The sequence below is a fragment of the Saccopteryx leptura genome, chromosome X (assembly GCF_036850995.1).
Source record: "Saccopteryx leptura isolate mSacLep1 chromosome X, mSacLep1_pri_phased_curated, whole genome shotgun sequence".
NCBI lineage: Eukaryota > Metazoa > Chordata > Mammalia > Chiroptera > Emballonuridae > Saccopteryx > Saccopteryx leptura.
In genome coordinates this window covers 107374099-107387839 of record NC_089516.1, presented here as the reverse complement: position 1 = coordinate 107387839, position 13741 = coordinate 107374099, and the positions used below count along the sequence as shown (strand labels likewise).

The 13741-nt window shown below is 38.3% G+C and overlaps 1 protein-coding gene and 2 non-coding genes across 3 annotated transcripts; 2 read left to right on the top strand and 1 right to left on the bottom strand.

Annotated features, from left to right (window-relative positions):
* Window positions 1-238: 238 nt before the first annotated feature.
* Window positions 239-443, bottom strand: LOC136386617 (small nucleolar RNA SNORA73 family). The gene has a single exon (XR_010747983.1). It is a non-coding gene; the product is annotated as a small nucleolar RNA SNORA73 family (small nucleolar RNA).
* Window positions 364-12547, top strand: CT83 (cancer/testis antigen 83). The gene is made up of 2 exons (XM_066357863.1): window positions 364-468; window positions 12266-12547. The coding sequence occupies exons 1-2, from the start codon at window positions 364-366 to the stop codon at window positions 12545-12547; spliced, it is 387 nt and encodes a 128-aa protein (XP_066213960.1).
* TRNAS-GGA (transfer RNA serine (anticodon GGA)) lies at window positions 2353-2428 on the top strand. The gene has a single exon. It is a non-coding gene; the product is annotated as a tRNA-Ser (tRNA).
* Window positions 12548-13741: the final 1194 nt, after the last annotated feature.

Here is a 13741-nt window from a genome sequence, read left to right as displayed (position 1 = left end):
TAATTTCCTATAACTATTGTACCTATTCTAAACTCAGCCATAATATCAGACATGATATTATCTTTACCAAAAGACATTTATCTTTATGGAAGAACCAATTAATTTAAATTTATTTACTCACAGAGAAAACCGAACCCAACAAATCAAGAACTGTCTAGTTCTTTATGTTCACTTGCACACATTTTAAATTATGTAATTTTTAAAAAGTTTTTAAATTTTAATTCTTTATTTTTTCACTATATGTTTTCTACACGGTTTGTCTCCTCAGATATTGTCATAGGCTTGTAAGTAGCTGTGAGAATATGCTAATGAATACCCAAGGCCCTGCTTTCTCTCTAACATTGTGGAAAGGGACTGTCCACCATGGCGCAGAGCTCTATGCTCTTCTACACCAGCAGGACAGAGCCCCAGGGAGACAGACATCCCAGGGATTCCCACATTGGATACGAATGCAATGTTAAAGTATCAGTAAACACATATATTAATACTTTCCAAAGATTTTTTCATCTTGTAAATTTACAACTGTTATATAAATAAGAAACAAGAGTAAATGAAAACTGTGTATACTGACCAGTGCTTATACATATTTTGTGCTTAGAAATTGTCCAGATAGCCAAAGAATATTTACTAATTAACTCAATTTAATATAAATTTAAGGACATAAAGTTAACTAAGCATTAGAATTTATAATTTAAGCCAATACAATTAGTCTTTATAATTTGTAGTATTACAAACATTCATAAGACTAAGGAGGGATAAGGATTAATGGTGATGGAAGGAGACTTGACTTGAGCTAGTGAACACACAATATACAGATGTTGTATCATAGAATTATACTCCTAAAACCTATATAATTTTATTAACCAATGTCACTCCAATAAATTCAACAAATATTTTAAAATATATACCCATTATTGCAAATTCATTTAGTTAAATATTTAAAAATACTTGTGGAAACAATAATGATAATTTATTTGGTCTAAAAAACAAGCTAGAAAATTTAAATACTTTAAACCTTTATAAATTGAATTCAACTCTTATGCTAACTAATATATTGAATCTTTATTATTTTTAAATGGTGACAAAATCATGAAGAGAACAAAAATTGTTATTACACTAAAGTTAATTCACTCTGATTTTTTTCAGGGTCACCCAATCAAGAAAAATGAAAATTTTGTGGCATTCTTTTCTCTCCCTTGCCTTACCCTCTCCCTAGTGGGGGCACAACTGACAAGTAGCTGTCCAATTTCTGATTCCATCCATTGTGCAGGAAAAGCAGAGTGAGAGTTGTTTAGAAATTTTTGGTTTACTCATGGGCTGCTTGGATTGACTGATTTCTGTCTTGCCAGACTTAAACCTCAGTTGAAGAGCTGAAGAAAACTTTGAATTTCAATGTTGAAGTCATGGCATAAAAAAACTGTAGGAATATTGTAGACCTGTAGATGCCTGGTAGCAAGAGATTATAGGTAGAGGGACACAATAGAAATTCTAATGCCTCAAGAAAAATCTATGGTAAACTTTTGTTAAAATAAGACATGTAAAAGCAGTAAGAAAGATAAAAATAAATAAATAAATATAGCACAGCCACAGACAGAGAGAGGACAGAAAAGACCTAAGAAGACATCAAACCTTCACCCTCGACTGATCTCAAGGCTCAGAAGAACTTTCATGATAGTCTTCAAAGATTGGGAGAGGTAGTCATTTTCAAATGCACAATTTTCAACACAGTATTAAAAAGTATATATAAAAAAACACAAAATTTCATGCCCAATTCAAAGGAACAAAATAAATCTCTTGTGATCATCCCTGAAGGAATATATGCATTGAATTTGTCAGGCAAATATTTTTTTAATTGTCTTAAATATGCTCAAGGAAATTAAAGGATACATGGACAAAGAACTAAAGGAATTCATAAAAATGATATATGAACAAAATGAGAATATAAACAAGGAGAAATAATAAAAAATAAAGAAATTCTAAAGCTGAAAAATAGAACTGAATTGAAAGATTTACTAGAAGAATTCAAAAATAGACTCAAAGTGGGAGGAAAAAAAAGCATCAGTGAAGTTGAAGACATTGAGGATTATAAATTCTGAAGAATAAAAAATAGAAAAGACTAAAGAAAAGTGAACAGAGCCTGGAGAACTTGTGGAACACCATAAAGCAGATCAGTTTATGCATTATGAAAATCCAAGAGGAAGAGAGAAAATTTATTTGAAAATATAATGACTTTTCAAATTGAAGGTAACACAAAATTTAAATATACAAATTTAAGAAGCTTTTAATAATAAACTTTAAGAGGCTTAAAACCAAGACACATTATAATCTGACTGTTGAAAGCCAATGACAAAGGCCCTGGCTGGTTGGCTCAGTGGTAGAGCGTCGGCCTGGAGTGCAGAAGTCCCGGGTTCGATTCCCGGCCAGGGCACACAGGAGAAGCGCCCATCTGCTACTGCACCCCTCCCCCTCTCCTTCCTCTCTGTCTCTCTCTTCTTCTCCCGCAGCCAAGGCTCCATTGGAGCAAAAGATGGCCCGGGCGCTGGGGATGGCTCCTTGGCCTCTGCCCCAGGCGCTAGAGTGGCTCTGGTTGCAACAGAGCGACGCCCCGGAGGGACAGAGCATCGCCCCCTGGTGGGCGTGCCTGATGAATCCCGGTCGGGCACATGCGGGAGTCTGTCTGACTGTCTCTCCTCATTTCCAGCTTCAGAAAAATAAAAATAAAAATAAAAAAAGGAAGGAAAGCCAATGACAAAAAGGAAATAATGAAAACAGCAAGAGAAAAGTGACTCATCATGTACAAAGAATATCCAATAAAAAATATAAGTGAATTTCCCAGCAGAAATCTTAAAGTTAGAAAGCAGGGAGAAGGTATATGTATTTAAAATGCTGAAAGAAATAAATTGTCAACTGAAAATTCCACATCCAGTAAATTTATAAGTCTTTAATAAGAAATATACAGATAAACATATATATGAATAATTTCATTACCAATAGATCTACGAGAAAACAAATGCTAAAGGAAATCCTTAAGTTGAAATAAGAGTACACTAAAGAGTAGCCCAAGGCCATATGAAGACATGAAGATCTCTGGTAAAAAAATAAATACATGGGCATGTGTTAAAGAAAAAAAGGTAGCACAGTAATTTTGATTTTAACCCCACATTCTATTTTATACAAGATTTTTCAGACAAACCCAATAGAGAAGTAAAGCCACAGGGAAACATTGCTCCCCAATTTAGAGAGGCCTAAAGGAGAACACAAAGAATCACCACTAACCAGAGCAAGAACTAACAACTGATGGAAGAATGTGAAGGTATGAAGAAATGAACCGTAATTGATAAGTTGCTAGAGATTCAGTTTGGACACATCTGAGGCATAAGAACTTCAGGGAGAACCAGGTAGCATCCCCAGCTTTTGAGGGTTTAAATATCTAGAGTTCCACCAGGTTGTCACAGTGAATATTGGAGAAAAATCTTTTCATGCATCTGGCAAGTGAATGAAAAAGGAACTATCATGAAATATGCCAGAGAGTTCTATTATTCTTATCAAGGTTTGTCCACAATGGAAAGTATTTTACCAGAGCCTAATGTGCTGAGGTTTTATTAGAGGCTAAATAACAAGGTGGAGGAAGCTGGAAATACAAAATTCCAGCAGGCTCTAGCTTTCCATGGACGAAAGGAAATACTCACCTTCAGTCTCATTTAGCCTTTCACATAAGAGAAAGGAAATGCTGACCTCCAAATCATTCTAGCCATCCTGTTCCACCTAAGGTGAGGGAGAGGGTAGGGAGACTAAAAACATGGGTAAAGTTCACAATCTATAGGCACAGGTTTGCTAAAATAGTAAGAGCTAAACATAGAATTATAGATGTTTTCTTCCCTCTCCCCATACACATATTTCATAATAGTGCTAAAAGGCTATTTTCAGCAGTATCTTTTTACCCAGTTCATCATGTCTGGCTATCAAGAAAAGCTTATTAGACAAGCTAACAAGAGAAAATACAATTTGAAGAGACAAAGCAGGATTAAAACCAGACTGAGTTATAATAAGGATGTTGGAATTATCAGACTGGGAAGTTAAGACAACTATAATTAACATGTTAAAGGCTTTAATATAAAAATAGGCAGTATGTAAGAACAGATGAGTAATATAAGCAGTGAAATGGAAAGTCTAAGAACAAAAGATGAGAGATCAAAAACACTATAATAGAATTAAAAAATGCCTTTGATGGGTTTGTAAGTAGACTGAGCTTGAAGATCTGTCAATAAAAACCTCCAAAACTGAAATGTGGGCTTCCAGTCAACATAGAGGAGTAGGTAAACACAGTGATCACATCCACCCACAATCACATCAAAATTACAACTAAACTATAGAACAACCATAATTCATAACTGCCTGAAATCCAGCTGAACAAAAGCCCTATAAATAAGGATATAAAGAAGAATCTACATTGAGACTGGTAGGAGGGGCAGAGACACTGAATGGGCTGGTCACACATCCGTGTGTGTTGGTTAAAAATTGGGAGGGATATATCAGCTGCAGAGGTCCTGCCCGAGGAGTGAGGCATTGCAACCCCACACCAGGGCTCCTGGTCCAGCGTTCCAATGTCAGGAAGAGAAGTCCCAAAAATTTCTGGCTGTAAAAACCAATGGGGACTGTGTCTGAGTGGGATAAAATGGGCTGCTGGAGTCCCAGGTGGTCCTCATAAAGGCTTCCTGAACAGACTTATGGGGCTTACTTCCTCTGAGCTCTAGCACCAGGACAGCAGTTCAAAAGGTGCCAGGGATATACAAGAGGATCTGAGTCATTTGACTTCAAGATGAGAAAACTGGAAGGACTTTCTCTGGGACAGAAACGTTGGCAGAGGCCATTTGTTGATTACAGTTCCCTTGCTGAACCCTCCCCCCACAAAACTGTCAGGCAAACATCAAATCTGAAGCTCCATTAACCTGGCTAATATTGTATTGTTCATTCTGCCCTGGTGATTCACTGAGACCTTGTCCTACCCAACTTGTGGGGCCAACCAAGCTGTTCCCAGTAGTTTTTCCATACAAACGGCCTGTCTTGGCTTATGCTGAAATCTTTCTAAAATCTCTCAAATAAGCAGCGTCTGGCCTAGGTGTGCCCCATACCTCTTGCTAAGTAGTCCCAGGCCTGGCACTAGTGGCAGCCAATTTTGGTTCACAGCTTAGCCTTTTCTGGGCACCTCTAAGCCCAGCACAAGTAACAGTCATCTGCAGATCACATTGTAGCTCATGGCAGGTGGTTCAGTTCTGGGCACAAGCATCCACTGACCTTGGTCTGCATCTCCCAATAGGCCCCAAAGCTGGTGCACCCAGTGGACAGCTTCAGACCACACTGAAGAATCATCCTACCACCTCCACAAATGACACACTCAAGGGACAGAATTGTCAAGCATGAGAGCCCTGTTGAAATGACTCCTGTTCATGGGCACAGCAGTTCTTCCATTGTAGTTGCAGCCTGTCCTCTCAGTTGATTAGATGGGGGGAGGGTAAGTTCCTTCCATTGGCAACTTGTTGGCTTCCTCCAACATTGGCTTCCTCCACCTTGTTATTTAGCCTCTAATAAAACCTCAGCATATTAGTTGAGGTTGCCAATGTTGTTGCCACTTGATGTGGCAACAACAATCAAGGCTCACCTATAATAAGAGGATGCACACAGATCACATGGAGGGGGTAGATGGACCTGGAAGGTCCATCTTAAGTGACCAAAGACACTGTACCAATGGGCCACCCAGTATATCTACTAAATAAGGTCACTCTACCAAAATCAGGAAACTTAGCAGCTCTACCTAATACACAGAAACAAATACAGGGAGACTGCCAAAATAAGGAGCCAATGAAACATTTCACAAATGAAAGAACAGAACAAAACTCCAGAAAAAAAAAAACTAAACAAAATGGAGGAAAGCAATCTACTAGAAGTAGACTTTGAAATACTGGTTATAAGGATGCTCAATGAACTTAGGAGAAGAGTAGAGAAACTTTGAACTCCAACAAAGAGATTGGAAATGTAAAAAAGAACAAGTCAGAAATGAAAAATATATTAACTGAAATGAATATGTTATGGATATCACCACTGGTGTAGATAAAGCAAAACATTGAATCAGAGATTTGGAATATAAGGAAGCAGAAAACACCCAATCAAACCAGAATGAATTGGCATGAAATACTAAAACTGATGAAAAGCAAGGACCTACAACCAAGATTACTCGACCCAGAAGTTAACATTTAGAATCAAAGGACAAATAAAAAACTTCCCATACAAGAAAACACTAAAAGACTTCATCTGCACCAAACCAAGGAGGAAGGGGAAGAAGAAGAAGAAGAAGAAGAAGAAGAAGAAGAAGAAGAAGAAGAAGAAGAAGAAGAAGAAGAAGAAGAAGAAGAAGAAGAAGGAGGAGGAGGAGGAGGAGGAGGAGGAGGAGGAGGAGGAGGAGGAGGAGGAGGAGGAGAAGAAGAAGAAGAAGAAGAAGAAGAAGAAGAAGAAGAAGAAGAAGAAGAAGAAGAAGAAGAAGAAGAAGAAATTAAAAACATGAATAATAAAGTGGGAATAAATACATATCTTTCAAGTGAAATAAGCCAGCCAGAGAAAGACAAGTACTATATGATTTAATTTATATGTGAAATCTAATGAACAAAATAAATTAACAAAGAAAAGTGAAACAGATTCATAGATAGAGAACAGACTGATAGCTGCCAGAGAGGATGGGGGTTGGGGAGTTAAGCAAAAAATAAACAAAATAACAAAAATCCTCATAGACACAGACAACAGTATGGTGATTACTGAAAGTAAGTTATGGTCGGGAGAGGTAGAAGAAGGTATAAGAGGGATAAATGGTGAGGGAAGGAGACTTGACTTCAGGTGGTGAACACACAATACAATATACAGATGATGTATTACAGAATTGTACAGCTGAAACATATAATTTTATTAATCAATATCACCCCAGTAAATACAATAAAAAAGAAAAAATGCATATCTATGAACAATTATTTTAAATGCAATTGAATTAAATGCTCCAATCAAGAGACATATGGTGGCTGAATGAATAAAATAAGACCCATACTTATGCTGTCTATAAGAGATTAACTTCAGATCAAAAGACATGCAGAGAGTGAAAGTAAAGGAATGGAAAAATATATTTTATGACAATGGAAACAAATGAAAAAAGCTGAGATAGTACAAAATAGACTTCAAAACAAAGGCTATAACTAGACAAAGAAGAACCCAGCAATTCCACTTCTGGGTATTTATCCAAAGAAACACCAAACACTAACCCTAAAAGAAATACATATCTATGAATTCTTTTTTGTTTTGGGGGTTTTTTTTGTTTTTTTTTATTGTAACTTATTGTGTTAATATGGATTCAATTGTTTCACTCAATATAACTTCCTCACCTCCACCTCCTTTGTCCCCCATTACTCCCCTTTGCCCCCCTCCCCCTTACTCTCTCCCCTTTTCCCTTTGGGATTTGCTGTCCTGTTATCTGTATCTCTGTGTTATGTATATATAACTTCACTAATCCCTTCTCTGATCCCATCCCCTCCTCCCCCTTCCCTCTGACAGCTGTCACTCTGCTCCCTGTGACCCCACCTCTGCCTCTATTCTGTTTCTCAGTTCACTTTGTTCATAAAATTCCACAGATAAGTGAAATCATATGATATTTGTTTTTCTCTGCCTGGTTTATTTCACTTAGCATAATAATCTCCAGGTCCATCCATGCCATTGCAAAAGGTAAGATTTCCTTTGTTTTCACAGCTGCATAGTATTCCATTGTGTATATGTACCACTGCTTTTAATACACTCATCCACTAATGGACACTTGAGCTGTTTCCAGATCTTGGCTATTGTAAATAATGCTGCAATAAACCAAACCATTGATTCAAAAGAAGATATGCATTCCCATGTTTACTGCAGCATTGTTTACATCTGTGAATTTATTGCAGCATTATTTTTTAAGAGGAAGGAGGAAAGTTAGAGAGACAGACTCCCTGACAACCCTGTCCCCTGTCTGGGGCTCATGCTTGAATCAACCGAGCTCTCTTCAGCACCCAGGGCAATGCTCAAACCAATCAAGCCACTGGTGCAGCATTATTTATAATAGCCAAGGTATGAAAGCAACCCAATTGTTCATCAATAGATGAGTAGATTAATGGATGAAAAAGTGGTACATATTTACAATGAAATATAATTCAGCCATAAAATATAATGAAATCTTGCCATATGCAACAACTTGGTGGGCAGGACTTAGGGTATTGTACTGAGTAAAATAAGTCAGACAGAAAGACAAATGCCAGATGATACCACTTATATGTAAAATCTTAAAAAAATAAATAAATAAACAGGTGGAATGGAAACAGACTCATACATAGAGAACATTTTGATGGTTGCTGGATGGGAGGGGGTTGAGGAGTGAGTAAAAGATGTGAAGGAATAAGAAGCACAAATTGGTAGCTATAAAGTAGTTATGGGCTGTAAAGTACAATATAGGGAATATAGTGAATAATATTGTAATAACTATGTATATGGTATCAGATATATAATAGATTTATTGGTGTGATCACTTTGTAAGTTATATTTTTATAATAATAAAATTGCACATCTGAGACTAATATTATATTATACATCAACTGTAACTAAAAAATTATTTAAAATGAGAGAAACTAAAATGTTAAGAGGAAATAACTGAAAGACCAGAATAGAATAACAATAACTGTTGGACAACTACAAAGGGTATGATATATGCATAATGGGAATACCAGGAGAAGAGAGGAGAAGGAGAGCACAGGAGGAGGAAGAGGGAGAGGCAAGAAGAGTAGGAGGAGAAGAAATATTTGAAGCAATAATAACTGAGAATTTTCCCCAAATTAATATCAGACAGGAAACAAAGATTCAGGAAGCTCAGAGAACAACAAGCGCAATACATGCCTATTTCATCCCTTTTACATTCATTTCTGTGGGGACTTGGTTTAGTGCATATTCCAGGTGAGCAGAGACATTTTTTTTTGCTCGTAATCATGCTCCTAGAACACATCATAGGCCCCACTTTCTGCTTGGGTTTATAACAAATGCTTGTTGAATAAATAAATTTTTAAACATTGGACTTATAATTGGGAAGTAACTTTGATATGAAAAGTTTATACATATAATTCCTTTCCATCCTATCTATACGAAAATAATAGTTATTCCCCAGGCAGACTTAATGAACTACAGTTTGACACTCACCTTGAGATTATCCTACTTTTTGTTTTTGTTTTTTGTTTTTACTTCAGTGTCATCTTGTACATCTGAATTCCTTGAACATTTCTAACTTTTCTAGTACAATATTTTCTGCATCTGTTAGTTTTCATTAATACTATTCCAAATATAGTGTTCAATTCCTTGGATGGAAAATATGAAATATTTTATGTTCACAAGTCAGCCAGTGGAGGTAGAGATTGTAGGGCTGAGGATGAGGGTGAAGGAACGTGGGACTTTACCTCTGGACACAAACTCTGGATTTTAGGTCTTGCTTTTGCTACTAGTTTCAAATGAGTTTACTTGACACCTGAATCTGTTTCTGTATTTCCAAAAGTAGACACAATATTAAAAACACCTGTAGTTCAAAATCGTATGAGAATTATATAGGGAAGTGTCCCTTGAATTATTTTCTAAACTATGAAGTGACACAAACATAAATAATTATCTTAATGTAATAGGGTTGTTGTGAATCCTGAAACAGGAATGGAAGCATGGAAGAGGTTTCTGGCAAAGTCTTATAATTAGTGGGTAGCTATTCTTTAAGGGGCATTTGTATTGTGTTTTTGAAATAAGTAATGAAGTAGTTGCAGATGAAATAAACATATATTTTAAAAGAAGAGAGAAAGAAAGAAAGAAAGAAAGAAAGAAAGAGAAAGAAAGAAAGAAAGAAGAAAGAAAGAAAGAAAGAAAGAAAGAAAGAAAGAAAGAAAGAAAGAAAGAAAGAAAGAAAGAGAAAAGAAAGAAAGAAAGGAGGAATGGAAGAAGGGAGGAAGGAAGGAAGGAAGGAAGGAAGGAAGGAAGGAAGGAAGGAAGGAAGGAAGGAAGGAAGGAAGGAAGGAAGGAAGGAAGGAAGGAAGGAAGAAAGGAAAGGAAAAAGAAAGAAGAAAGAAAGAAAGAAAGTGAAAGGTGAAGGAATGTAAAGGGAAGGGAAAGAAAGGAAGAGCACTATAAAATCTTGGATTTGACCAGCTAATCTGGAATCAATCCTTCTATCATGTTTCAGCTTCCTGGAAATCCCACAACCATCCACCAGGCTCTTAACCTTCATCTCTAACCACTTACCACCTGGTTATCTGCAGGTGGGATTATGCGTTTTCAGATGGTGATGTAGTGTTCTTTTTTTTTTTTTTTTTTTGTATTTTCTGAAGTTGGAAAAGGGGAGGCAGTCAGACAGACCCCCACATGCGCCCTACCGGGATCCACTTGGCACGCCTACCAGGAGGCGATGCTCTGCCCATCTGGGGCGTTCCTCTGTTGCAACCAGAGCCATTCTAGTGCCTGAGGCAGGGGCCAACTTTGCTCCAATGGAGCCTTGGCTGCCGGAGGGGAAGAGAGAGACAGAGAGGAAGGAGAGGGGAAGGGGTGGAGAAGCAGATGGGCGCTTCTCCTGTGTGCCCTGGCCGGGAATCGAACCCGGGATTCCTGCACGCCAGGCCGACGCTCTACCAGCCCTGGCCGGGAATCGAACCCGGGATTCCTGCACGCCAGGCCGACGCTCTACCACTGAGCCAACCGGCCAGGGCGTGATGTAGTGTTCTTAAATGCATGCTCAATTGTGACGTCACGTGCCCTTCAGTCTTTAAAACCAGACGCTGAAGGGCAGCCGAATTTTCAGTCGAGTTAGGTCAGGTAGCTCAGGACCCTCGGCCCGCTGGCCGCGGGGCTTCCACGGAGTTCAGGCGTTCAGCACTCCCTGCTCACCCAGACCCTGAGAAGAGAGACGGGAAAGGCCGAGGAGGAGCCATGACCATCTTGTTTCTCCTAGTTGGCAGTGTTTTGTTCCTCTTCATGTTTTTCTTCTGGACAAAGTCGTGTCAGGTAAAGTGTGTAAGAAAGTTTGGAACGAGATAAAGCTAAGTGAATACATGGATTGGGGGGCTGGTCTAAGAAAGTAGAAAGATAGTAAAATGGTAAAATAAGGGTAAGGGAAGGCCATCTCATTCTCCTTTTTCTCTTGCTTGAGCTCGAGATGTTTATTCTTTGCCCCCACACTTCTATCATCTGGACCAGTGATTTTACTACTGTGATCTGTTGTAAAACGACCCACGTCCTTAAGTAATACGGTCAGCTTTTCAGCCACTTGAAAATACAACTTAAAATGCCCACTCTCCACCACCACCTCCCGTTTTAAGAATCTGTACAGCCCTGGCCGGTTGGCTCAGCGGTAGAGCGTCAGCCTGGCGTGCGGGGGACTCGGGTTCGATTCCCGGCCAGGGCACATAGGAGAAGCGCCCATTTGCTTCTCCACCCCCCCTCCTTCCTCTCTGTCTCTCTCTTCCCCTCCCGCAGCCAAGGCAGCCAAGGCTCCATTGGAGCAAAGATAGCCCGGGCGCTGGGGATGGCTCCTTGGCCTCTGCCCCAGGCGCTAGAGTGGCTCTGGTCGTGGCAGAGCGACCCCCCGGAGGGGCAGAGCATCGCCCCCTGGTGGGCAGAGCGTCGCCCCTGGTGGGCGTGCCGGGTGGATCCTGGTCGGGCGCATGCGGGAGTCTGTCTGACTGTCTCTCCCCATTTCCAGCTTCAGAAAAATACAAAAAAAAAAAAAATCTAAAGAAAAAAAAAAAAGAATCTGTACATTCTTTTCTGGCTTCTACTGCCCCTGTTTCTGTTTGCCTTTCCAGGTATTTTTATGAGAACTTCAGGGACATCCACAAAAAATTCAGGTCAAAATGTGATACTCCTGGCAATATTTAAAATTGAAAAGGAAGTATGTTTAGGTAGGGGTCAGACAGTGTTCAAATACAGACCTACTGGCCTTCCCAAGACATAAGGCAAGAAGATGGCATTTTAGCATTAAAAGGTCACTTTCATATATATTTCCCCGTCAGTCAGTCTGTGTTTGGGAAGAGCATACTTCCAAATCAATGTATTCATTCAACATATTTTTAATCTCTAATTTGTAGAGAAGAACAGTCAGGCCATTTTGTTGTTTGTTGTTCTTTGGAAGTATTTATAAATTGCTAAACTCAATCAACTATATATGTGTAATTTATTTCCCTTACAGATAAACACTGGTGAAAGGTCATCAGATTCAACTATTGCGCTAATAGGACCATCTTCTTCTACTGGGTTAATTAAGAGCAATGCTGATGAGAGTCTTACAACCAACACCTTCTCTCAGAATACCTCAATTAATGTTTCACGCATAATAGTCATGCAGAAAAAAATACTGGTAGACCTTGAGATGGTGGAATACAGGCTGACTGAATTGGAACAGTTACTAGTTACCAAGTGTTCAGATGGTAAATTAGTTAAACGTAAATGCAGTGGCATGCTTACGGAATGACCTCGCAGTGCAGGCTATCAATAAAAGCACTTTGAGTGGACGCATTTGATTGTATGTGTTTTTACCAAATGAGTTATCATTTAAAAGGGGAGGAGATGCCAAGTGAGATACAAAATTCAGACAATTATCAATTTGCTTATTCACATTTAAAGAATAGATTACATGTTGCTTAATATGTATTTTATTGGGGGATGAATGAAAGCACAATAGAGAAAAAAATCTTTCAAAAGTTTTTTGTTTTTAATAAGCTACAGTGAAAAAATCAAGCTGAAACACAGTAATTTTAATTTCACTCAGGTGAAAAACAGTTTTCTCTAATGGTTTACAATACAGTACCACATGTTTACAGGTTTATATTAAAGTAAATGAGATTTGATGGAACACTTTCCATTAGGCATAATATTTTCTTACCATTGTGGATTCTGTGTAATAATAATGAACTGACATTGACCACCCTAAAATATACCAGGCACCGGTTAAGACCTGTACTTTACACCTTTCTGAAGAGAGTCACACACACTCTTAGCTACTCTTTGCAGTCATCTCATAAAAGGGGTTGCTTCTCCCCAGCCCCTCCACACTGACAATTAGATATTATTTCATTAGAAATATACCTAAATCATTCCTGAACGGCAAGAGTCACCTATAGAAAGTTGCATGCATTTTCTACTTGTAAAAAAAAGCAAATAACATCAAAATAAAAATGAGACACATGGACACAGATAAAAGTGAAGGGGTTACCAGGGGGAGGGGGTTTGGGGGAAGCAGTGGGGGGAGGGGAGAACAGAAAGACAAATACACACTGACAGAAAATGATTTGACTTTGGGTGATGGGCACACAACACAATCAACAGCTCAAATGCTATAGAGATGTTTACCTGAAACGTATGTACTCTTATTGATCAGTGTCACCCCACTAAATTTAATTTTCTAAATATATATATATATAAAATGATAAAATGCCTGTGATATAATATAGATTAAAATTAACAAAAAAAAGTATTTCTAAGCTCTAGTCACCCATTTCATATAATATTTTATAAAATCCAGTGTAACTGAGGAATTAACAGTCTGTTGAGGTTCACCAGCAGCATTTAACCTATAAAAGTTCATCTTAAATATATGTGCAGAACCACTGAAATTGTTCAATTACATGTCCACCTATTTACCTACTTTCATGGCTGCTCCTCTCAA

What these genes read in the sequence shown, in the direction of transcription:
- CT83 (XM_066357863.1), top strand. Translation starts at nt 364, where the DNA reads ATGGCGCAGAGCTCTATGCTCTTCTACACCAGCAGGACAGAGCCCCAG. An exon ending in AATGCAATGTTAAAGTATCA is followed by an intron (nt 469 to 12,265) that starts GTAAACACATAT and finishes TTTCCCTTACAG; the next exon opens with ATAAACACTGGTGAAAGGTC.